At 43.5% G+C, this 25,500-nt stretch overlaps 4 protein-coding genes across 4 annotated transcripts; 2 read left to right on the forward strand and 2 right to left on the reverse strand.

Moving 5' to 3' along the window:
• The first annotated feature begins 11,636 nt into the window (after nucleotides 1-11,636).
• Nucleotides 11,637-16,324, forward strand: LOC127664447 (histone H2B type 1-C/E/F/G/I-like). Its single transcript, XM_052156424.1, has 2 exons — nucleotides 11,637-12,044; nucleotides 16,213-16,324. Exons 1-2 carry the CDS (start codon nucleotides 11,668-11,670, stop codon nucleotides 16,307-16,309), a joined length of 474 nt encoding a protein of 157 aa, XP_052012384.1. The 5' UTR covers nucleotides 11,637-11,667; the 3' UTR covers nucleotides 16,310-16,324.
• A 5,528-nt stretch (nucleotides 16,325-21,852) lies between these two features.
• Nucleotides 21,853-22,366, reverse strand: LOC127664451 (histone H3). The gene has a single exon (XM_052156428.1). It carries the CDS (start codon nucleotides 22,343-22,345, stop codon nucleotides 21,935-21,937), a length of 411 nt encoding a protein of 136 aa, XP_052012388.1. The 5' UTR covers nucleotides 22,346-22,366; the 3' UTR covers nucleotides 21,853-21,934.
• Nucleotides 22,367-23,286: 920 nt separating this feature from the next.
• On the reverse strand, nucleotides 23,287-23,759 carry LOC127664456 (histone H2A type 1-B). The gene has a single exon (XM_052156435.1). It carries the CDS (start codon nucleotides 23,731-23,733, stop codon nucleotides 23,341-23,343), a length of 393 nt encoding a protein of 130 aa, XP_052012395.1. The 5' UTR covers nucleotides 23,734-23,759; the 3' UTR covers nucleotides 23,287-23,340.
• Nucleotides 23,760-24,004: 245 nt separating this feature from the next.
• Nucleotides 24,005-24,500, forward strand: LOC127664461 (histone H2B type 1-C/E/F/G/I). The gene has a single exon (XM_052156441.1). It carries the CDS (start codon nucleotides 24,045-24,047, stop codon nucleotides 24,423-24,425), a length of 381 nt encoding a protein of 126 aa, XP_052012401.1. The 5' UTR covers nucleotides 24,005-24,044; the 3' UTR covers nucleotides 24,426-24,500.
• Nucleotides 24,501-25,500: the final 1,000 nt, after the last annotated feature.

The following is a 25,500-nucleotide window of genomic DNA, read 5'->3' on the forward strand; positions in this document are numbered from 1 at the left end:
GTCTTCAAATGGTTTTGTTTTGTTGTTTTTGAGAGGCTTCTGATTTAAATGGACATTTTGCTTTGTTTCCTGAGCCAAACAGCCTAAATTCTTATTCTTTGCCTTGTAAATAATAACCTGACCTGTCTTGCAGATTAATTTACAAAGTGCTTCTTATTCAAAATAGTTAAAAATTCTCCTTCAAGCAGGCCCTGGGAATTTCACCTCCTTTCTATCTCCTGCCTTGAGTGTCTCTGTGAGACTAGCCTAACTTCAAACTAAAAATGTTCTTTGATCTAGGATTCTATCAGGCTATGTACATTCTGTCACACTTTCCAACATGGAATGCCTTGCGGCCATTTCTCCTGTTGGTGGGAAGTACGGAAAGGAGACAGAGTATCCGAAAGAGGAAACAGAAGAAACTAATGTTATAGGTTTTCCAATAAACTTCCTTAGAAAACATTAAGTTGCACAAAAGTAAAATTTTGCCACAGAGCATGCCTCTCTCTCTGCCAGGCAATTTGGAGAGGCCCACCCTGGCTGACAGGTCCTAATTAAGCCTTATACCTCTTATCAGAAAGACCATCATTCTTCCAGGCAGGCAGGACAACCCAGGTTGGCAGCTGTGTGGGAAAAGCTGCCTTGCTCTGTCTCTATAAAACAATAACAATGTTTATAGTGAAAATGTCTGTACTTGTCCAAACAACCAAACCCTGGGATTATACTCTATGAAACATGATAATTGATCAAAGTGTAACCTGAGGCCATAAACCTATATGAATTGTCAGGAACCTATATGAACTGTTCTGGTCAGAGCAGTCATGCACAATCATCACAACATTTGTCTAATTGATCTCTAAGAGCACAGGAGTGTTTACTCGCTAGGAAGGTGTGTTGATTCTACACAGAACAAGCAGCATTGAACTGTCGGTCTTTCCACCTCCAGATCCCAACCGCTGGGCTTCTAGGAGCCCCACACATGTTCTGATTTCCCTTTCAAAGGCGTCTGCTTAGGAATACAAAGCACCGAGATAGACTGACCTCTGTAGTAAGAGCATAGAATAAATCTCTTAATGTAATGTAGACCCAAAGTACTATTATGGCCCTACACCTTCAAGGTGAGTTTAACTTGTTCCAGGGTGATCAGAAGACATAACAGATGACCTTGTCCTGCTTCCTTGACCTTCCTCTTGCCTCAGGAAGGATGGTCTGTCTTGTCTTGGACAAAGATTTTGAAGGGGAGTCTGCAGGAGAGAGATATAGACCTCTATGGTTGCAGCCAGGTTTTTCCCTTGGCAGACCCAAGGAGGGCTGCTCTCCACCCTCCCTGTGTGAGAATCCTATCTGTTGAGGGTCAGTCTCTTAGTTCTCTCTTTATGCTGCCTCAGAAATCTAACATTTTGCAGCAAAACACAGGAAGTGCATGCAAGGTCTACTAGCAACCTGGGCCTCTACAAAGACAGGCCTCCCTTATCCTCATGCACTTGACAGACCCACGTCCCACGTAGGCCAGACAGGGCTGTCTGTCTCTCTCCAGCAACAGTTTCTTCCACTTTCCAGCTCCATCCTTCTCTCCTCTCTGTTTCATTAGCCTGGTCTTCTGAGTGCTCAGTCAAAGGTTCCAGGAGCTTTGCAAAGCCCCGCAAGCATCCTTGGTAGAGAATTCCAGGAACTATCCACAGGCCATCAAGACCCTATCAAGCAAAGGTTCGGGGAAGCATCCATTTGTCTCTTGGGTCTGGACTCTAGGAAATCCAAATCCACTGGTTAACCTGAAACCTGAAGATGCCTCTGGGTAGCTGGATCTGACCCATTGTTTTACTCTGGGTTCACATCTACCATGAATTCCAAATTGTCTCTGTCAGAGGACACACTTTTAGCCTGTCTGAGAGCTAATGAAACAGCGCTCCAGTTAGGAGACCTCAAACTGGACACACAGGTTCAGCTCTTGGTCTCAATTTGGCTTCAATATAATTGGTCAGCAGTTCCCCAAAAAAACACAAGTAAATCTTGGCCAAAATGCTAACACTTCATTCAACCTATTCCTCACCCCCATTCCAGGGTTTTCCCAATAGACTAAAACTGCAGTTTGGGGGATATTTTGAACATAATTCAACTCTATGGGTGTGTGACATTAGGGGTATATTAGTGTGAAATTAGGGGTTTATTAGTGTGACATTAGGGGTATATATACAGGAGCATGCATGAAAGATGCCTAACAAAAGCAGAAACTTGGAAACTCAAGGACAGCTGTATCACCAAAGCCACATCCCAGCACAGGTGACATCTTTCAACAACTGGGTAACCTGGAAGGCACTGCAAAGCCTCAGGCAGCTCAACAAGGTAGAGGCTGCCCCAGGTCACCCAGTGGCTCTAAACTTCTTCCAGGCATCCCAGCCGGCCTCTGCTTCTCCTTTCAGTCTTTGCAACTTGGTTCGTTTATTCTTGAGAACGGACCTGGTGAGTCTGTTCAGTTTCAGGAACTTCCAGAAAGTTATTCTGAGTTGGTTAACTTGCCGTGTAAGGAGATTGTCTAAGGGATGGAATGATTCAAACCTGCTATGCTACCCTTGTCCATTAGAGCTACTACCAGTAAATATTCTTACGGAATCTTTTAAAGGAATCAAAAAGGTTATTTTAGGGCAAATCCAAGAAGTCATAGAAAGAGATTGAATTAACTCATTAGACAGAAAATAGTTGTTCAGTGCAAGAATAACTCTTGAGGAGATAACTAGCTAGGATCTCCTTTAAAATATCAAACAATGGTATTGGTTGTTTAGTGTTTAGCTTTAAATAAGGTCTATGCATGTCTCCCAAAAGCTTCTGGAAATCACTTAAAGTTTGTAATTGAGTGAACTGAACTTCTGTTTTGAGATTCAATAATATGGTCCTCCATTTTAGAACCTAAGAAATTATAAGGAGCCGAACCCCTTCAGGAACAGTTCGTAAGTTATCCTTTCAAGGTGACAGTGTCAACAGGGAGATGCCAATGTGAGATAAACCTGTTCCAAGGTGACTAATAATAAGCCATCTCTATAATGCATAATAGCTTGAGAAAAAGCACATTTAACACACTGAGCCACAAACAATGACATCGCATACAGATATTTTTCACTCCTTGTGGCGAAACTTTGCAGTGGTCTCATCCCATAGCCTCTCGTTAGGTCTGTAGCAAGCTCTCAAAATGGAGCAGCTGCTAATGATATTGTAAAACAATAGCCTAGGCCTGGCTAACAGAAGGACTGTTACTGGATCTCCTGTGGTGGTTTGGTTTTTGCCAGAAAAGCCACTTCCTCCCTTGCTCCAGAGTGGTCAGCCACCTCAGGAAGGGGCATCTGGTTCCTGATTAACCCACAGATCCCGCAGCAATCGGCCTCCGGGTGGTTGTTAGTTCCCAAATGGACATCTTCCTCCCTTAGACGGCCTGATTCCATAGCTTGGCTGCACCCACATTCACAGTGATTATGGAAGGATCTTGACAATATAAAGTAATGGTTAAAAAATAACTTTTAAATCTAAAACTATGATATGGCACTTTTAAGGGACCATAGAAAGATGGAGGCAGCCAGGTTGTGAGGACCCCATAGCTTGCTTGCGTAACAGTATTAATGGCTCTTAAATTATTTAACAATCTCCATGTGAAGGACCGATGCACCAATGAAGGGGGCTTAAAAAGAGAGAAAGGGGGGTTTAGAGAAATGTGGCACAGTGGTGTGGGGGAAGGGGGTGCCCAGGCGGGCCCATGCCCAGGCACCTCTTCCCCTGAGGGACCACATGCACACAGACATGGTATAGAATAGAGTTTATTCAGGGCAGAGAATGGGAGTTAATGGTATAGTGGAAGTAGAGAAAGGCAGAGAGAGAGAGAGAGAGAGAGAGAGAGAGAGAGAGAGAGAGAGAGAGAGAAGAGAGAAAGAGAAGAGAAGAGAAGAGAAGAGAAGAGAAGAGAAGAGAAGAGAAGAGAAGAGAAGAGAAGAGAAGAGAAGAGAAGAGAAGAGAAGAGAAGAGAAGAGAAGAGAAGAGAAGTGGAGGCCGGCCATGAGTACGTGAAGAGGGGGGAGGGGAGGAAAGCCCAAGAGGGGCAGAGCTATGAGAGAGCGAGAGGAGGGGCAAGCAGCCCCTTTTGTAGTGGGTCAGGTCTATGGGGCAGGGCAGACCTGGCTGTTGCCAGGTAAGTGTGGGGTGGAGCTTAGACAGAATACTAACACCATATACCAGATTTTTTTCTTAATAGTAAATAGAGGTGTATTCGAAGGACTTAATGAAGGCTCAATGTGACCAGCATCAACTTGTTCTTCAGTTAACTCTTTAGTAGTCACAAGTTTCTCCCTGGAGAGAGGTCACTGATTAGCCAAGACCAGCTTATCTGAAAGCTAAGTGATGGCTTCAGCTGTTCTGAGTTAGGGAGACTTTTCAATGACCCCACTAAAGCTTGGTTGGTTGGTTGGTTTCTAAGACCAGTATACCTACTGGTAAAAGAACGCCTTGTTGATTTTTTCCTAACTCTTTCTCTAGAATATACCCTAAATTAATCATCATGACTTGAGCATTGCAACTTAAAGTTATTCCCATTAGGAACAATAAATCTCTTTCCCATAAATGTAGTGGTGATTTTTGTTTCATCACATAAGGTTTACATGATCCTGCATGATCAATTAAGCAATTGGGTAGCCTGATAAACTTCTACTGGTGTGCCAACTCCTATGGTACACTCCCCTACTGTCCAACTAATGGTTAAGCAACTGGCTACCATTTATCAATAATTATCAATACAACAACTTGGATCAAAATATCCTTTTTAAAAAAATGTTTCCTATTAATATTAATATTGGAACCTATGTTTCTTTAGCTTTTCGGTCTCAACACTTCCACAAAGGAGTCTTTCATATATATATGAAATTCACATATTCATATATACATGAATGTGTGTGTGTGTGTGTGTGCAGAGAGAGAGAGAGAGAAAGAGAGAGAGAGAGAGAGTAGAATTAAGAGTTGGACAAGCCCTACCCTGAGAAGTATTCAATAACTAAATTGATGGAGACCATAAAAAGAATGTCTCCTGTAAAATCTAACCAATCACTCCAATTCCTGTTTTTTGTGTAGTCATTTGCCCTATCTGGTACCAGCTCTCAGGATATAAGGTTCCTTCTCCAGGGAACCAAGGATTCTAATAAATCAGAATATCTAAGCGTTATTCTAAATCCTTAGTTACTTTTATTCCTCTTAGTTTCAACATATTATTTAACAAAGACAAATAATGTTACCTTAGACTTTGTGAGTTTCCCATGTTCTTGGGTACTTACTGGAGTGTGTTCCCCAAACTTGCTTCTTCTCAGGTCACCCCAGAACTGCTCTGTGACTATAACTGTCGATGTCCTTCAGGTTCCACTCTAGGTGTCCGTCACACCCCACAATCGGCGCCACTGGCTGCATGCATGTGTCCAGGTCAGCAAAAGCTCACACTTGGAGTTCCTGGAAGAGAAGACAGTGATCCCAGGGCAAAGCTTCACCTGGAGTCTCCAGGTTCCTTTTAGGGAGAACAGAAAACAACTATATTTTACGATTCAATGTATTTAAAGGGCAGAGTGGGATTGCTCCAAGTTCCAGACCTTTCCTAGGGCGTTGGGGGTGATAAGTGCTCAGAGATCTCTCAAAGAGCACACCTAGAGGCGCTCTCCTTCCTCCTATCAAATCGTCTGCCTTCTCCACAGAGACACCTGAATATCAAGGAGAGCATTAGCTGAATCACAGGTTGTCCTTGAATTTACCCTTGATGAAAGCTTTGCAGAAAGACTGCATAGCAACATGTGATTACAGTTAGTGTTGTTAATTTAACCAAATATAGCTAAAATGATATGATTTTAACATGTAATTAATAGACAAACTATCAATAAAATCATTTATTTCCTTCTTTAGCACTAAATTCTTGAGAATTGATGTGTAATTTAGATATAGACCTCATCTCAATTTAAGAGTAAATTAGCGTGGGAAATCTGTACAGAGATTCCATAAATTTTAAAACCAATATATACTCCAAAGTTACATCTAGATACTTAGCTTTTCAAGTACATCAGAATTGTTTTTCAAAAGTGCTGGGGTATCTGTTACTGCATGGCTACAGTTGTTGGCAAAAAATATCCTCAGTGTCCCACAAAGAAATACCAAACAAAAGCATCTTGAAAAGGCAACTTTGTCTCTTGTAAAAAGAGGTGTCAGAACCCAAGCCAGGCCAGCTTTACCACACCCGGGACAGGAAGTTCAATGAGTTTTTTTCTAACATAGGTGGTGACTATGTATCATCCCATTGATCTGGCACAATTGGCAAATTCATAATTAGCACAAAGGAAATGAAGGGAAACAGAAGAGGGCGGCTGCTCTCAGTCAGCGAGCCCCAGGAATGAAGCAGGGCCTTTGTGTAAAGAAAAGATTTACCAGGTAGGGGAGACCAAAAGTCTTAAGTGATTGGGAGACTTAGGGAATACAGGCCTTTAAAAGGCTAGCCACCTTTGACAGAAATCACAAAAGAAGCCTTTTCTCATGCACAGTAATAGTACCTGAAAATGCACACCTGCCATCTCCGCACTCACGGACCGCTGGAGTTCAAGACGGTCTGGACTACCAAGCAAGTTCCAGGCTAGAGAAGGAAATATACTGATAGCATGTTAAAAAAAAAATCAACATAAAACCTTAAAGTGATAATTTAAACATGATTTTTACAATGGCTTAACCACGCCTAAGTCAACTATACACTTCTAGTCTGTCCGAGCATGAATTCACAAACCATTCTATTTTAATTTGTTTCTCCAACACTTATGCGGTTTTTTTGCTTTTTTGTTGTTATTGTTGTTTTGGGGGTTTCGGTTGGTTGGTGTGTTTGGGTATACTTAGTATTTACTAAACAAGCAAATGCAATGCAATTACTAATGATCCTTAATTATGCTAAGATAATGTACGTACAAAAGTGAGAAAAGAAGCTCTAGAATGTCAACGTTGAAAAGTCCAGTAAATTTAATTGGACATTAACTAAAACATAGGCAAAAAGAGCAAATATTATTGACATTTTATTTGCTTTTTCTAATTGTTTGGTGTAGGGGGCAGGAAGTGTAAATCAACACAAAAGTTATAGAGTGCCTTCTAGACAATGCCTGGCAAGGAAAAAGGTCCGGGGTGTCAAAGAATCCACCATGGCATGGTGGTGTGCACGTGTAGTCCCTGAAGTTTAGAAGGCTGAGATAGACAGGCTCCTGACCAGCCCGGGAAATAACCAACACTCCTCCCAGAAGGGGGAAAAAAAAGAATTTCATGTGCTTTTGATAACTCCCTCAAGGGTCTCTACCAAGGTATGGTGGGACTGTAGGCAAGGTGGCCTGTGAACTATCTCTGGATCCTGCTCTGGGCATACCTGGCTTGTACAAGCCAAGTGTTACCTGGCAGCAGCCAGGTATGCTCCGCCCCACGGTTACCAGGCAACAGGCAGGTAGGCCGGACCAATATAAAAGGGGCTGCTTGCCCCTCCCCCTCTTGTCCTCTTGCTCTCTAGCTTCTCTCCTCTCTTCCTCCCCCCTCCCCATTCCCTTCCCTCCCCCCCTCTCTTCACGTGCTCAAGGCCATGGACTCTTTCCCTCTCTCTGCCTTTCCCTACCTCTACTACCCACTAAACTCCCTCCCCATGCCCTGAATAAATTCTATTCTATTCTATTCTATTCTATTCCATACCATCATGTTGCTGTTCCCTCAGGGGGAGGGATGCCTCAGCAGGGGCTGGTTGAGACATCCCCTCCCCTCACACTCACCTCACCCCCATAGAACATCTTATATCTCTATCTTTTTATAAACACGTCAAGGTGGACATCATTCCCCTAAGCACAGTTCCTCATTAGCACTGATTACATACTGTGGCTCACTGAGTTATCCATCTACGTGTGCTCTGTGACACACGTGGTCAGGTTGCTAGTCTCTTCCTGTGCCTCATCCTCCCCCTACATTTTCTCTTTACATCTAACATTTTCTTATTGAAGACGGTGTCTCTCTACTTTGTCATGCTGACTTCCAATTCCCATGTCTGGACTCAACCTGGTACTTCTTTGCAGATAAAAATGAAGTGAAACTCAACCACTGCTCTCAAAAAGGGACACACGATCACAGCAGAAGGCCACGTATGTTGTCATAGGAAAACTAAGAATCAACTGCAAGGAAAGACAATTAGAAATTCTTAGAATTAATTAAATGAGATGTTCTTTACACACACCCTAAACGAATGTGTTTTATCTACCCGAAAACAAGCAAGAAAGTCCATAGCAAAATAGACCTTAAAGATCTGGAGAAATAGCTCAGCAGGTGAAAGCAGGTACTTCTCTTTAAAAGGACCAGAGTTTGGCTCCTAACACCCAGGTCAGGTAGCTCATAGGTGTGGATAGGAAGCCAAAGATATGCAATAATACATAATTTCTGAAAATATATTGAACTCACAGCTGTGAGTGTACTAGGCCATCGCTCTATAACTGAGCTGTTAATACATGCCCAGTTTTCACACCATAGCTTTTAAACTCGGGTATTTGTTACCAGGACTAATTTTGTAATTCTGATATGGTCCACATAAATTTAATTTGCATAAATGACTTTAGTTTTGTTTTTTAAAAAAACCTATAGATGAGTCTTAGGACAATGACTGAGTAAAGTACTTGTCATTCAGGCATAAGGACCTGAGTTTGAATTCCCCAGATCCCATATATACCCAGAACAATGGAATACCTCTGTGTTCCTACTTGGAGATAAAAGGCAAGGGCAGGATATCCCATGGGAATTCAAGGAACAACTATCTTGGTATACACAGCAATGAACACCAAACAAACAAACAAACAAACAAAAACCAAAAAAACAAAAAACAAAAAAACCCAAACAGATAAACAAACAAACAAAAAAAAAAACCATCAAACGATACAGAAGGAAAGTAGAATAGGCACCAGATTTGTCCTTAGATCTCCAGAGGCATGCCAGGACACAATACACGAATACAAACCATAGGCCCATGCATCAAAATTTTTATTTAAGATTCTAAAAATATGCACAGTGAGCTCATGCTTATAATTCCAGCACTTGAGATGGATGCAAAATGCTCAGAAGTTGATGGTCAGTCACCCTTGGCTACAGAGTGAGTTTAAGGCCACATGGACCTTAAACCTTATAGAAAACAAATAACTACTAGTGTCTTCAATCAGGGATGAAAATTTTTCAGCACTGGTAGGTAGCTCTCAGTATTTAATTTTTTTAAATCATTGTCTTCATTACCTATGTATAAGTCTTGTTTTTTTTTTAAGCTAGATATAAAAGTGAAGGAATTTAAGTCTTTAGCAGTAATTAAAATAAAATATTATTTACTATATTATTAAATATATTTATATTATATAATTATTTATCATGCATTTATATTATAAAAGTATAATTAAATAAATTAATTAAAATTTAAAAATAAGAAGAGAAGGGTCACAGCTGTGTTCATATCCTTAAACTAAGAATCTGAGTGGCTGAAGCAGTATTGTCATCCTGTCAAATGTCACCCTCCATGGCCCAGTGAGGGCTGGACCAGTGTTGGAGACCAAACCCTAGAAAACCAGAGTTTCAACAGCCCTCACCTTGAAAGTTCACCGACCTTGCGGTTTACAGCAACCGCCCCCCCCCCCCGCCCCCCACCTTCTTCACCCAAGGCTGATCAACCGGTTCTCATCCTGGTCCAGCACCTGGGATGGTCTGGGCGGAACCAGCATTCCAGGAAAGCTGCAGATGCCTCGAGCCCGAGTCAACTTCCACCCGGGATGACCGGGTGCTTCTTTCGGTGCTTCTAGTATCCTCCCCCCCCCTCAGCCCCTCCCTACTTCCTCTCACTGAGGGTTCATAACCAGGTGTTTTGCAGTTCATTAAAGAGGTCTTGACAAAGACACTCCAAAACGCTTGGCCTCCCTCTTCTTTCTCTCCAGTTTCTCTCTTTCAGGCTTGGCTGCCCCTCGGGTCCCCGAATTACTAGGTCCCGCCGGTCGGGACAGACCAGCCTGGGAATAGGTATAGGAAGGAGTGCAGAGTGTCAAAAACAAAACACTAAATTCACAAATACCAATGGCTATATCTTTTATTTATTTATTTTTTATTTTCACTAAATTAAAATTTTAGTTCTGATGTTTGCCAAAGAAACTGACATTCCCGTTTTGGGTTCTTAGTCTCATTAAATACTAGAACTTAAAAACAATTTCAGAAGATTAATGCCAGTTTTATTAGAGTCTGAAAGACAAACAGTATGGGAGCTGTGCTAAAACCTGAGAAACCAATGGGGGGGGGGGGAGGGAGAGATGGAGGAGGGAGAAAGGGAGGGAAGGAAGGAAAACCGGAGTAAGGGAGGGAGGGAAAAAGAGACAGGGGTAAGATCATACTTTTAAGTCCAACTTTTAAGGTAGCCTTGGAGGTCAGAAACAGAGTAGCCCACAGTACCATGCAAAATGTTGTCGGGCCGGCTGAGCAGAGGTCACCAAATTCCAGACTTACATCTCAAGGGAAAAGGATTACTCCAGGAACACGCGGTTGAAAATAACTAGCAGCCTGACCCGTGGTGGCGCACACCTGGAATCCCAGCACTCTGGGAGGCAGAGGCAGATGGATTTCTGAGTTCTAGGCCAGCCTGGTCTACATAGTGAGTTCCAGGACAGCCAAGACTACACAGAGAAACCCTGTCTAGAAAAAACCAAATCCAAAAGAAAAAAAAAAAAAAAAAAGAAAAAAAGAAAAGAACTAGGGACAGATAATAAAGGAAAAGCATCCAAGCCGGTAGTGGCCAAGAGGGCTAAAGAAGTGTCCCAGAAAGCCACCTAATGGACAGCCCGTCTTTGTCTTTGGCATTTAGCGGGCTTTTTTTTTTTTTTTTAATCGTAGCCAGCTGTTGCCCAGAGGCTGTCTGTGGTAACGGACGGACTTCCAAACTTCTTCAACAATCCAGCTACTTCCATACGTTAGTCTTAATGCTTCCATTCTGTCCACCTTCTCCAAATACAAGATCTTCCAATTCGACTAAAGTGTTCTGTTTATTCTTTTTAAACAAGACGCCTTATCCCTGCTTTGCTCTAACTCTTGGCATCTGTAAGATTTACTCCCAGCCTTTTACTGAGATTTACTTTCTGTAGAGCAGATTGCACTGCCCTGGGGACTCGGGGAAGCTTAGAGTCGACTGGATCTTTTCTGTTCTTCCTTCACTGGACTGAAACTTAGATTAAAGTGTTAAAATACAGCTTTTACAGGAACGTTTCAATAGTTTCAGAACATTTGGTATTAAATTAAGCACAAGCTTTAACTTCTGGAATTTCAAAATAGAGCAACCTATGTTTAAAAAAAAAAAAAGCACTTTAAAACGTTTAGAAGCCGGCAGTGGTGGCGCACGCATTTAATCCCAGAATTTGGGAGGCAGAGAGAGGTAAGCGGATTTCTGAGATCTAGGAAGAAACCGATTACTGAGTGTTAAGAGGCATAGTCGCTTGAAAATAGTTACAAGATTAGGAATTGACCAATGGGAGAACAAACCGTCCTTTGTAACCTCTAACCAATCAGACCGGGTGAAAGCAAACCTTAATTTACATATGACTGCCTACAAATAAACAAACACAGCCCAAGAATTCACTTTCTTTTTCTTCCTGAGAAAGAGATCCGAAGATGCCTGAGCCCGCCAAGTCCGCGCCCGCCCCGAAGAAGGGCTCCAAGAAGGCCGTGACCAAGGCGCAGAAGAAGGACGGCAAGAAGCGCAAGCGCAGCCGCAAGGAGAGCTACTCGGTGTACGTGTACAAGGTGCTGAAGCAAGTGCACCCCGACACGGGCATCTCCTCCAAGGCCATGGGCATCATGAACTCGTTCGTGAACGACATCTTCGAGCGCATCGCGGGCGAGGCGTCGCGCCTGGCGCATTACAACAAGCGCTCGACCATCACGTCCCGGGAGATCCAGACGGCCGTGCGCCTGCTGCTGCCCGGAGAGCTGGCCAAGCACGCCGTGTCCGAGGGCACCAAGGCCGTCACCAAGTACACCAGCTCCAAGTGAGTTCATCTAATTCACTCCTGACCCAAAGGCTCTTTTCAGAGCCACCCAACAGTTCACAATTAAGAGCCATACGCTTGTTCGTAATGCCAGCTAGTAACCACTGTTACCTGCAAAATTCTTAATTTTTACAGGCTGTTGCTCAGTCAAGTACTTAAGACGAAAACGCTTACAAGTATCAATTTCTCCTTTGTAAAGGCATTTGACTACGCAGCGTAAGAGAGGCTCCATTTCCGTTCTGAATAATGAATCGGATGATTCGGTTCGGCATCCCGAACTAGGTTTAACAGTGGCCTCAGAGTCCAGATCAATTGCGCTTGTAAACGGTCTTTTGTTCTAAAAGCCTTTCTGGGGAATTACCATTGGTTCTGGAAGGAGGAGTGGAACCGCGGGGTTTACTACGTGGTTTAGCTATGCTACATAAGGGTCACCGGTGTCTCCAAATTTCGATCAAAGCGCAGGACTAAGCTGGTTTTCAGTGAAGCTCAGGCCGCCATTTTATGCGGCGCCGCCCTGGATGGCGAGAGCTCAGTTCAGTTCGCTGAAAGCGAAAGTCTCAGCATAAAGGGCCAGCTCGAGCGTCTACCGCTCCTAATTCTTCCCTAGTCTTCTTCCAAAGGCCTACAGCTTTCGGATTTTTTTAAGGCTTTCACACATGAATTAAGTTGTGGGAGAAGCCACGAGATCTCCCTTTTTAAAAACATGTACTTTGTTTACTTTTTAAGTACAGGAAATGGTGAAGGGGGGTTGTAAAACTAAAAAGCAAAAAAATAGGCAGGCCTGCAAACATTTAATTTCCTTCCCTTTCCTGACCTGCTGGGTAGTTTTTTTTAAACACCAAGAAAATTCCCAATTCCCTCTCCTGACTCGGTTTGTAAAGAGACCTGAAAAATAAATCATTTCCTAGCATCTAGCCACATCACTTTCTTCGCTGCTTACTATAGAATGTTAGGTGTGGCTCTGCAGATTCCCATCTCTTTAATCTGCCAGGCTCTGGAGTCTACAGCTTCTGAGTTTGAGCTATTAGTCCCAGCAGGAAGGGACCCTGGCCCAGTCTTGTGAGAAAGTAGGAGTATCAGAAAGTGCTGGGTGTTGCAAGTATCACAGGTGTTGGGGATGGAAGTCACGGCCCAGCTCCGGAGGCGGTCTTGCCTGGGTCCAGCCTCTTCCAGGGCTCTCTTCTGAGCCTGGGTAAGTACCTTTATGCAACAACCTTCCTAGGCTTTAAAAGTAAATACAAAGAAACTTTTTAAAGTAACAAAATTGCAGCTGCAATCCAGGAGGCTTCAAAAGTAAAGTAAATACAAAGAATCTATTTAAAGTAACAAAATTGCAACTGTAATCCAGGAGGCGTCTCAATGTATAGTTTTTTGCCACCAAGGCTGAACACCTAAGTTGTGTCCTGTAGCACCTACAAAACAGGTCCTCTGATCTACAGACATCCCAGAGCACGTAGAACACACACATGTGTGGGGTTTTTTTTAACCTTTTTTAAAAATTACAAGTCAACTTTACTCACAGTGGCTTGAGAAACTGTACTGAAACTTCCCTGTGAATTATTTACACATCAGAGTTAAAATGTTCATGGTAATATTTTGTTTTCCTTTGTTTTGCTTAGCTTTGTTCTTTTGTTTGGTTGGTTTTCTTGGGTTTTGTGTGTTTGTTTTGTTTAGTTTAGGGTTGTTTGTTTGTTTGTTTGTAACAAGATTTCAGTCTGTAGCACTGGCTACCCTGTAATTAAACTCTGAAGTTCAAATTAAGACTCAACAATCCCGACTTCTCCATTCTAAATATGGAATTATAGGTGTAGACCATTACACCTTGTAGTATTCCTCTGTTCTTGTTTGTGGTTTGTTGGTTTATTGAGACAAGGTCTAAAATTCATTAAACCAAGCTGGCTTCAGAGACTTCAGCCTGACTGACTGCCTGCTGTGCACCGGGGTGTGTGCCTCCAAGACTGCCAAACTCTTCATTATTAAAGCATTCCTGATTGCGCATGCTCGGAGCCTTTCAGCCATCTCCCACAGATCTTAAAACTGGAATTGCAGTGGAGTAGTGCTCAGTAGCTCTCCATAAAACCCAACCTCAAGCAATTCCTCTCTGGTGATTGTCTTTTTGATCTTTTCCTATTGGTTAAAATTCCCCAGGGGTTCGTGGCACAGAGCTATAGTCCTCACTGCTCCAGATGCTAGAAGAGGAAGATCACAAGTTCAAGGCCAGCCTACACAACTTAGTTAAACCCTGTCTCAAAATAAAAATGGGTGAAGGGTTATATCTTTAGCTGGGAGATGGTGGTGCACCTTTAATCCCGGCACTTGGGAGGCAGAGGCAGGTGGATTTCTGAGCTTGAGGCCAGCCTAGTCTACAGGACAACTAGTTCCAGGACAACTAGGGCTACACGGAAAAACCCTGGGGGGGGGGGGGGGGTGGAATTCCCCAAGAGCCCTCCAGTTTCTGTTCTGGGATAATTTTCTCTACCTTGAGGCCTGGCTTGCCTACATAGCAAGATGCTACTTTAAAATAGAAAAGAAACAAAATCTGGACTCCAAAGTGGATGTGAGTATTGTCTGTGGGGCTTGTTGAAGGATATATTGATAAGTTACTTCTTCAGGTAAATGAGCCAAATCAAGCCAGATTGGTTTATTGGGAAGGTGATTTCTGGTGATGTCACTGTCCCCAAGGCCAGGGAAGTCACCATGGGCAGAGGGGGTGGAGGAGAGGAAGAGAGAAGGGGCGCACACCAAGAGAGAAGAGGAGAGAAAAGTGAGAGGAAAGAGAAGGCAAGAGACCAAAATGTCTGAAGTACGCAGGGAAGAGCCTCTGGGGGAAGGGAAGCCAGGTCCTGGGCTGGACATTTCAGTGTTGGTGGCAGGGTGTGCCAGGTAGGCACAGAGAGAAGCAGGGAAAACCTGAAGGCCAGGTCCGCTTTGATATGTAAAATATGTTAAGTTGTCCGGAAGCTGAAGCACCTACAATTCCAATACCCAAGTATTTGACTTCAAAGTCTACGTCTTTTCCTTTTCTTTTTTTTTTTTTTTAATTCTTGGAGAGAAGGGCTGGAAGGACAGCTAAAGCTAGGCCCTGTGAGCCTGATGGACTGAGTTTGATCCCTAAAACGTATATAAAGGTAACAAATACACACGCAACACAAATAAAAGAAAAAATTTAAGTTCTCAGGGGACATTGATGTTTCTTTGGTGATTTCTTTGGGAACAACTGATAAACGCTGACTCAGGTTAATGAAGTCCTGGACCACACGAAGTTATCCTTCAGTAGATTGGTATGTCAAACTGTGGTGTTTATTTTACAGATTAGGAAATTAGAGAAAGCTGGGTGTGGTGGCCCAAGCCTTTAATCCCAGTACGTGGGAGGCAGAGGCAGACAGATCTCTGTGAGCTGGAGGCCAGCCTAGTGTGCACAGCAAGTTGCAGGCCAGGGCCGTTAGACACAGAAGCCATGAAAGAATGAAACGTGGGAGGGGAAGAAATTGTTTTCCAGAAAAGAAAACTTGAACATGATCAGTTTCCAAGGATTGGATTGATGAGAGAGGGTTTGGTTGAGACAAAATAGTTACACCTTAAGGGCCTTGAAAAGAGGGTGATCTTGACCTCTGACCCTGACCCTCAAGCCTCTACCTCCTGAGTACTGACATTTAAGAATGAGCCACCAGGCCTGCTTTTAGGCTATCAATACTGGAGATAGAATTGTAGGCCTGCCTAAACAACACTATGCATTGAGCCACAGTCCCATTACACATCTCACTCCTCCCATGCCTTCACCCCCTTCCAGAAAGCCACCACTGATAGGAGCAGATTAAACATTGTATAAGTAAAACTTACATGCGCACACACATATATGCATGTGCATATAAGAGTAACAATAAAGGTCCATTATGAAAAATAAAACAAAATCCTGGTCAAGAGAATAGAGTCTCTGGCCAGACAGAAACCCCTAAGACCATCCGAGGTGGTTTCAGCTTAAACCATATTAGTGATGCATAGATTTTCTTTTACCTCTTATGAGATGCAGTATTTTTCATTCACAAACATTCTCCACCACCACCCCAATTACATCAAGATGAACAGCTATAAAAGTTTGCACCATCTGCCCACTTCTTTCTCGGTCTCCTGGCCAGTACCTAAATGTTCTGATGGTTTGTACCTTTAGGACCACAAGCATACGGGAAGACCCTGAGGTGAGACACCTTGAACTGGAGTTACAAACGAAAGCCACCTTGTACATGCTGGGAAACCTGAGAGACTGAAGAGGGAAAAATCCTTAGCGCCAAGTCTGTAAACAGGAAGCCTAAGGCAGGTGGCTATCAAATTAAGTCACCCAGCAGCTGAGAGCGACCATTTTCACTGTCAAAAATACCAGACATTTTAACTTAATCTTAAGGTTAGAACATACCCATTCAGTTAATAGAGAAACTGACAGCAACACCAATTGTGTCTTGCAAAAATGTCAGTTTCCCCACCAGATACAATGACTTACAAAACCGGAACAAGCTCCTTTACATGAGAAAGTAGTGGCCCTGAAAAGGGCCTTTGGTTTATGGTTGAGAAAAAGTAAACTTAGCCGCCGAAGCCGTAGAGGGTGCGGCCCTGGCGCTTGAGCGCGTAGACCACGTCCATGGCGGTGACGGTCTTGCGCTTGGCGTGCTCCGTGTAGGTGACGGCGTCGCGGATCACGTTCTCCAGGAACACCTTCAGCACGCCGCGGGTCTCCTCGTAGATGAGGCCGGAGATGCGCTTCACTCCCCCGCGCCGGGCCAGGCGGCGGATGGCGGGCTTGGTGATGCCCTGGATGTTATCGCGCAGGACTTTGCGGTGGCGCTTGGCGCCACCCTTACCGAGCCCCTTACCGCCTTTGCCGCGACCAGACATGTTGCCAAATAGAAAGCTAACCTCTCTACACAGTGAGGGTAAGATGCGCCCTTCCTGGCTTTTATAATACAGTGGCGGACCTGTTTGAAAACCTGAAGGGAAGGGGCGGGAACTACACTCAACTCCCGCCCTTCTTGCGTTTATCCTATGAAAAGGCTGAGGAGACAAGGCGGAGCCTGAGACAACAGCAGAGCTAGGAGTAAAAAATTGTGTCTATACAATTCTTTCAACCCTCGATAGAAACGATTTATGTATCGTGAAAGAAAACTTTGTCTCTTAGTTCAACAAATAGAAAGTAATACATTATTAGTCTTGTGAGCCTATAAATAGGGACGCCCCTCCCCCAGTAGCATTTCAGATACTTACAATTCATAACAGTAGCAAAATTACAGTTAAGAAGCAATGAAATAATTTCATGGGTGAGGGTAATCACAACATGAGGGGCTGTAGTAAAGGGTCCAGCATTCGGAAGGTTCAGAACGACTGCATCTAAGGTTTTAGGTATAATTTTAAGAACATGTGCCATTTCCCATACATGAAGCTTTTTACTGACTTAGGTACGCCTAGGAATCTGAACTGTGCTTTCTACCATTCAGGCTGACCAGGGGGAAGTAAAGCCTCAAAATTAAAGCCTACAGGACTGTAGCGCTAAAAGATTAAACCATGCAATGGACATCCATCCCAAAGGTGTGAACTGAATTACACATAAGCATCAGGAGCTCTGGAAATGCGGATGGGGGAAAGGTTGTCGCTCTGTGTTTTCACTATGCTTTCATTGGATTCGGAATTTCTTGCATGTATGTGTTTAGTCAATAAACATTACACAGAAAATCTACTATCCTTATCGCATCATACTTACATGTACCTCAAAACATCATGCAAGCACACCATACCAAACTGAGGAGTTCCTAGTCAAAGGATTATGTATTAATGAAGAGTCACATACCAATATCTCACCAAGTTGATTCATAAAATGCTAATACAGTCAATATTCCTGTTGTTTTCCACATCTACATTTCTCTCCTAGAAAGAAACAGAATAGGTTCTTCTGCTCTACAAATGAGTGGATGACCCAAAGCAATGTTTTAGAATCACTCTCCTCGAAGAGCCCTGCAGAATTCAAAGACTGAGTTTCTGGATGTTCACAGAGAAACATTAAAAATGTATGTGAATATTCACTGGGTGAAGTGCTTGACTACTATAAAAACCCTGGGTTTGATCCTGGGGACTACAATGGTCTGGTGACAATGCACTCCTGTAATCCCAGCACTGCTTAGGAAGTTGAAAACAGGAAGATCAGGTATAAATAATTCTCAGGTACATAGTGAGTTTGAGGATAGGCTGGGCTGTGTAATGTTTTGTTGGAGAGAGAGGGTAGGGGAAGACTCCACGCTTGTTGAAATGAAATTGTGTTCCTTATAATGATCTATTAGAAATGTCCAAGATTCTGGAAATGAATGGTATGATTACGATTTTTGTCCTTCAATTATTCTTACAGGTTTTTATAGAGAAATAGTAAACTTAACTTTTAGTCCTCTCAGGGGTAGATGAGAAACATTATAGAGATTAAATCAAGTCTGCATCTTTAATAATGGAGAGAGTTTTTTTTAAGTCATGGGCTTAATGACCTCTGTGAAAAACTAGATAGTCTTCTTGAATCAGCTTTGAAAATCTTCCAAGATTTTTGGAAAGTGCCAGAGACACAGTCATCACTGTATCTTCTTCCACTCTGCTCTGATTGCCATCCTAATTTTATAGCCATGTTTATATGTCTTATGAACATACAGATCTCTTAATGTCTGCTCCTATCATTGATAAGTGGTGTTCTTCTGTATTGGTAAAACTCACAAACATGAAAGATTATAGGTTGGGTTTTTTTTTGGGGGGGGGGTTGGGATTTTTTTTTTTGGGGGGGGGGGTTCGAGTCAGGGTTTCTCTGTGCAGCCCTAGCGGTCCTGGAACTTACTCTGAAGACTAGGCTGACCTTGAACTCAGAAATCTGCCTGCCTCTGCCTCCCAAGTGCTGGGATTAAAGGCATGTGCCACCACTGCCCAGCTATAGGAAATTTCATATTCCTTCATTTTCTCATGAGCAGAATTATCATGCCTGACATGAATTATCTATCTAGGTCAATACAAGCAGATTTCCCAAAGATCCCACATTTTTCTGTCCAAGAACAAAAAGTTGAACAGAGATATACGGTAGGAGTATATACCAAGGAAGGAAGCCAACCAGTGCAAAAAGCTGACTGTACAAAGAAATGGGGTTTGGTCTCTGATAAACAGCTCTAGGGTCATCGGAATAACATGGACTTGATGACAGTGCTGTTACATATTTATTGGTTTACAGCTTCCTACAGTTCAGTCTCAATAATATTACAAGTGGTGGATTTCTGAGGTCACCTTCAGACTTCATTGAGTACTAGTTCTCCTCCAAGAGTGACAGATGGGGCAAGGGACTGAATGGTGCTTTCCTCCTTATGCTAATATCTTAGCCTTGGGGGAACAGGGTCTTCTCAGCTTCACTTTTCACTCTACCTTCTGTCCCAGCACAATCACAACTGATGGGAAGTCGAAATAATGACAGATAAACATGAGGTTTCTGGAAAACCTCACCAAATGTGATAGATTGCATTTGGTAATCAAAGCAAGAAGGGAAGAGCCATGTTAGGAAAAGATGGCACCATCACTGTTTCCAAACAAAAAAGAGACAGCCGATAAGATCCAAGATTGACCACTGAAAATGGAGTGGCAAAGCCTTTCTGACAACGGGAAGAGTACATTGGTCTATGGAATCCCAGCTACTCTCTGGAGACGACTGTTACTGCATTCCTTTGAGAGAGGGGGGGGGGGGGGAAGGAAGGAAGGAAGGAAGGAAGGAAGGAAGGAAGGAAGGAAGGAAGGAAGGAAGGAAGGAAGAAAGAAGGAAGGAAAGAAGATTTTGAACTCGGGAAATCCCATAGTAAATACAACCTCCAAATAATCAACAAAAATCCGTTAAAATAATTAGTCTAGTCCAATAGAATTTTCTGATCAGAAAGTGATGGGCATCTATCTGTTACTGTGGTGAATTACCAACAAAGCACATTTATTAAAATACAAAGCGGACCTTTGATTCTTAAAGTAAATCTCAATGGAAAACCAAGTAGTTGTTCTGAGTCTAAACACCACAGAAAGTATGATTTACTAGAAAGTCCATAACTGAAAACATAAGCAGGTAGCCAGGCACAGCGGTGCACACTTTTGATCCTAGCACTGGGGAGGCAGAGGCAGAGGCAGAAGGATCTCTGTGGGTTTGAGGCCAGCCTGATATACAAAGAAAGTCCAGGACAGCCAGGGCTATTACCAGGAAACCCTATCTCAGACAAAAAAAAAAAAAAAAAAAAAAAAAAGTAGATAGAATGATAGTAGATAGATAGATAGATAGAGGATAGATATGCATATAGAATATATACATGTATATGTATAGAATTTTTTAGACAGTAAGTTACCTCTCAGCTCTCTCTTCATCAAAGACTCGTAGTCCTTGATGATGGTTATATCAGTTCATTTTGTATTGTTACAATGAACAAAATCAAATTCTGAAAGAAAGGGTTTATATGACTAACATTTCTCATCATAGCCACTCATTGAGAAGTCAGGGCAAGAATTCAAGGAAGCAATTTGGAGATAGAACTAAAATCAGAGGCCATGGAGGAACACTGCTGTTATTTGTTCACAGTAAACGCTGGAAGATGTGCCGGAGAGTAGCACCACTCAGTGAACTGCGCTGCGCCACATCAATCATTAATCAAGACAATGTACTACAGACTTGCCCACAGAACATTCTGATAAAGATATTTCTTTGGATAAGCTTCCTTCCCCTCAAGTGACCTTAGTGTGACCCAAGTGGACAAAATATATCCAGCACAATGCTTTGGGGATGTTTGATTAAACACTGGAAAAAGAAAATATGAAACTCCCAAAGCTGCAGCAATCCAGGATAAAAATCAGCGTTGTCCTTCCTCGGGATTTTCACCCCTCCTCTGCATATTTATTTTTCATTGTGTATGCTTAGGTCTGTGTTTGGTGGACATATACACAAGAGTGCAGGTCCCACGGGAGACCAGAGGCACACGATCCCCTGGGAAAGGGAATTATAAGCAACTATGGCTCCCTTGGCACAGAAGCCAACAAGAGTCCCCTGCAAGAGCAGAAAGTGCTCTTAGAAAGGGCTTCCCATATCCTAGTCATTCTTTTTCTTTTTTTAGACAATTTTACAAGTCCACTTAAAATCTAAACTTCTTTGAATCCCAGGTTAGTCTCCAAATTCCTATTTCCCTGCCTCACCATTAGAGTACAGAAATGGCCAGGTGTGAACGTCCACTCTCGCACGATTGCGGTTATCCTGAGTTATAACCTATTTCAGAATTAAGACACTGTACCTGAGAGCACACAGAGGAATAGTTTGGAACCCATGCAAAAGCTGTGTCCCTTAATTCTTGCTTGCCTGACAGCTTCAGTTGGGGATGTCTGCTCAAGTTCTGACTACCGACAAGGCCTACAAGGTTCCACAATCCAAGTTTCTCTCTAGAGAAATTGCGTAACTTAGCAGACATGGCAATATCTAGCCGTGGCCACAAAGGAAGCAGAGCTACCAGTTAGAACTTGTACAGGTTAATCAAGTTCATGGTTCTAATAGCTTCATAAGCAAAGGCAGAATTCGGAGATCTGGGCCATAGCCTCAATAAAACCCCAAAGCAATACAACAATTGAATGGCAAAAACGTACAGTGTCAAGTAAATGCTAAAACCAAGTCAAGGGACTCCAAATACTAAATATAGATAACCCAAGATTTCGGTAGTAACTGAAGTCAGAACCTGCGCAATGCTTAAAAGGTACTGTAAACAATTAGAGGACAATTACAAGGAAAGAAAGGCTAACAACGACATACAGTCTTTTAGAGAAAATGTGGGTGGCTCTGAAAAGAGCCTTTGGGTTGAATGTTTTTCACGCTCTACACTTTATGCCCTCTCCCCACGGATGCGGCGGGCCAGCTGGATGTCCTTGGGCATGATGGTGACACGCTTGGCGTGAATAGCGCACAGGTTGGTGTCCTCAAACAGACCCACCAGGTAGGCCTCACTCGCCTCCTGCAGGGCCATGACGGCCGAGCTCTGGAAGCGCAGGTCGGTCTTGAAGTCCTGCGCGATCTCGCGCACCAGGCGCTGGAACGGCAGCTTGCGGATCAGCAGCTCGGTCGACTTCTGGTAGCGCCGGATCTCGCGCAGCGCCACGGTGCCGGGCCGGTAGCGGTGGGGCTTCTTCACGCCGCCCGTGGCCGGGGCGCTCTTGCGGGCGGCCTTGGTGGCCAGCTGCTTGCGCGGGGCCTTGCCGCCGGTGGACTTGCGGGCGGTCTGCTTGGTGCGAGCCATAGCAAGAAATAGACAGAACTCTCAGGCAAAGAGAAAGCGAATGAGCTGTAGCTGGAGTACATATATATAAACCGAGAGAGCCCTGTTCTCATTGGACAAAACAGTACACTAACACAGCGACCTAATTGGTAGCTTTGCTGCTATCTCTCCAGACCCCGCCCCATTCATTTTAATATTTTTCCATTGATCTGGTTTTATGTTTTATGCTTTTCTTGTTCTTACAGTTCTTACAAAACCAAGCTCTATCCAATCTGTACTTCTTAGAAGGACCCATGCTGTTTGAGTACTACCATTTATAAATTGTAACCCCAAAACCTCATCCATTCTTCTGAAAGGCGTCGGGCTATATGTGTGTGTGTGTGTGTGTGTGTGTGTGTGTGTGTGTGTGTGTGAGTGTGAGTGTGTGTGTGTGTGTGTGATTATTGAAGTATGTTTTACTTTTTTCTTCCCAAAGGTTGAAGCAAAGGGAAGATATAAAAATCAAAACGTAAACTGAGTCTTTGTCTCTAAAGAAGCTATTTCATTCCAGTATGTACATTAATAATAGTTATGCAGTAATTTTAACGATGCTTTTTATCTGGATACGTGAGAACTTTTACCTAAAACCTTTAGATGTATATTTTGTATATAAAAATCTGGGTAAAGAAAACTCTTGATTCACGCTTAGTAACAATGTTGAGAATTACCACATGAGTTTTGTCCAACTTGTAACAAAGATAATGCACATCTAGAAGTGTTTTCTAGCATGAAAAATCCCAGTAAGTAAAGGTGTTGACATTTAAAAGAACGCTGATACATGAGGCTTGGCAAAAATCTTGCTAGGGATACTAGAGAAAAATCCTACATTATAAAATAGGGGCGTTGAAAGTGGGTATTACAACTCCCACTTGTATGATTTCACTGGGAAAGGTCAGTAAAAGGCTCTTTTAAGTGATGGAGTGGTGGCTCTGAAAAGAGCCTTTGTTTTGAAATGGTGAGGGTTCGGGACAGTGGTCTCACTTCCCCTTGGCCTTGTGGTGGCTCTCGGTCTTCTTGGGCAGCAGCACGGCCTGGATGTTGGGCAGGACGCCGCCCTGCGCGATGGTGACGCGGCCCAGCAGCTTGTTGAGCTCCTCGTCGTTGCGGATGGCCAGCTGCAGGTGGCGCGGGATGATGCGCGTCTTCTTGTTGTCGCGGGCCGCGTTGCCCGCCAGCTCCAGGATCTCGGCCGTCAGGTACTCCAGCACGGCCGCCAGGTACACCGGGGCGCCGGCGCCCACGCGCTCCGAGTAGTTGCCCTTGCGGAGCAGCCGGTGCACGCGACCCACGGGGAACTGCAGGCCGGCCCGGGAGGAGCGGGTTTTGGCTTTGGCGCGAGCCTTGCCGCCCTGCTTGCCGCGTCCAGACATTGAAGTAGATGTAGAGGAACTCCCAGAAAAAGCTTTCACAAGACTGTACTGAAGGTAAGTGAGTAGCTATTTATATTCATAGATGGAATGGAAAAGGTGAAGTGTGATTGGTTAAAATTATCTTTGCTCTCCAGCCAATCAGAGAAGAAATATAATATGATATAATTTGCATAATGGTGTCACTAACTGGCTTTCAAATCACAGTTGACTACGTTCGAATCGCTTATTTGCATAGAACCTCTATAAAAGCGCAAGAACCACGACTAAACTATATTGCATTTCCTCTGTTTTACTTTCTACCAGTCTTTAACATGCCTGAGCCAGCGAAGTCCGCGCCCGCCCCGAAGAAGGGCTCCAAGAAGGCCGTGACAAAGGCGCAGAAGAAGGACGGCAAGAAGCGCAAGCGCAGCCGCAAGGAGAGCTACTCGGTGTACGTGTACAAGGTGCTGAAGCAAGTGCACCCCGACACGGGCATCTCCTCCAAGGCCATGGGCATCATGAACTCGTTCGTGAACGACATCTTCGAGCGCATCGCGGGCGAGGCGTCGCGCCTGGCGCATTACAACAAGCGCTCGACCATCACGTCCCGGGAGATCCAGACGGCCGTGCGCCTGCTGCTGCCCGGGGAGCTGGCCAAGCACGCCGTGTCGGAGGGCACCAAGGCTGTCACCAAGTACACCAGCTCCAAGTGAGCACCCAGTCTTCAGTATCCAAAAGGCTCTTTTAAGAGCCACCCATACTATCACTTTAAGTGGTTGTAATACCTGGTTTTTTATCTCTTAAGCAAATCGGGAAAGTGGCACAGTACTATGTAAGTATCTTATTTTAAGTTTAATGTAAAGAATACATGCTTCCTTGTTTACATCAATGTTAATCACCTCGTTGCCACCACTTTGTAAACTAGACAGTAACTTCCCATATTTTTGAGAATGGCTGGATGGTTGGAGTCCTTAGGTTTTCTCCTGAAAGTGAATGTGAGAGGGGTTGAGTTGGAATATTTGCCAGTTGTATATAATTAGCCAGTTCTAGCATCTTCCTGTAGTTCGAGTTCCAAGTAATTGATCCCCTCTCAGATCTGTGTATACTAGTTACAAGTGATGTCTGTATGAAGGGGGTGCTGGGATAGATTTCTGTGGGGTTGTTTACAAGCATCGAGGTAATCAAGGGAGGTTCACATTGAGGCCTAAACTGCTAGCATCCTCCTCTCCCAATTAAAGTCAAGTGTGGTTTTGATACTACCATCAGTAATTCTTGAACCTGTAAAATTACATTATAATACTACTGCCAGTGGTGGCGCACGCCTTTAATACCAGCACTTGGGAGGCAGAGACAGTCGGAGTTCGGGGCCAGGTGGTCTACTGAGTGAGTTCAGGGACAGCCTGGGCTTGTAGAAAGAAACACTGTCTGGAAAGAAGAAGGAAAAAAAATCTGCTGCTTTAAAATTTTAATTAGTCTCAAAAGGTGAGGTTTATTTCTGATTTTCTGAGGCTAGCTACCCTTTCGATGTGTCCTTTAGTTTCAAGGCAATTAATTGCAGCTGCATCCTCCATTAGCCATTACCTTCTCTTCCAATTTCCTCTTCCACTGTTATAGATTCAAGCAATTACAAATTAGATAATCTAAGACAATGTCCTAAATTCTGGAGTGATTTCACATTCATTTCACATACAAGATGAAAAGATGCTTTTTTTGGACAGCCTACCAATACATCAAAGTATGGCAATTCCTGCACAGCATCGTGAATCACAACATAGATTGACCGCTAAC

Source organism: Apodemus sylvaticus, chromosome 14 (assembly GCF_947179515.1).
Source record: "Apodemus sylvaticus chromosome 14, mApoSyl1.1, whole genome shotgun sequence".
In the NCBI taxonomy this organism is placed as follows: Eukaryota; Metazoa; Chordata; class Mammalia; order Rodentia; family Muridae; genus Apodemus; species Apodemus sylvaticus.

Coding starts and splice junctions, on each gene's coding strand:
- LOC127664447 (XM_052156424.1), top strand. CDS start 11,668: ATGCCTGAGCCCGCCAAGTCCGCGCCCGCCCCGAAGAAGGGCTCCAAG. Junction 12,045..16,212: donor ACCAAGTACACCAGCTCCAA/GTGAGTTCATCT, acceptor TTGTACCTTTAG/GACCACAAGCATACGGGAAG.
- LOC127664451 (XM_052156428.1), bottom strand. CDS start 22,345: ATGGCTCGCACCAAGCAGACCGCCCGCAAGTCCACCGGCGGCAAGGCC.
- LOC127664456 (XM_052156435.1), bottom strand. CDS start 23,733: ATGTCTGGACGCGGCAAGCAGGGCGGCAAGGCTCGCGCCAAAGCCAAA.
- LOC127664461 (XM_052156441.1), top strand. CDS start 24,045: ATGCCTGAGCCAGCGAAGTCCGCGCCCGCCCCGAAGAAGGGCTCCAAG.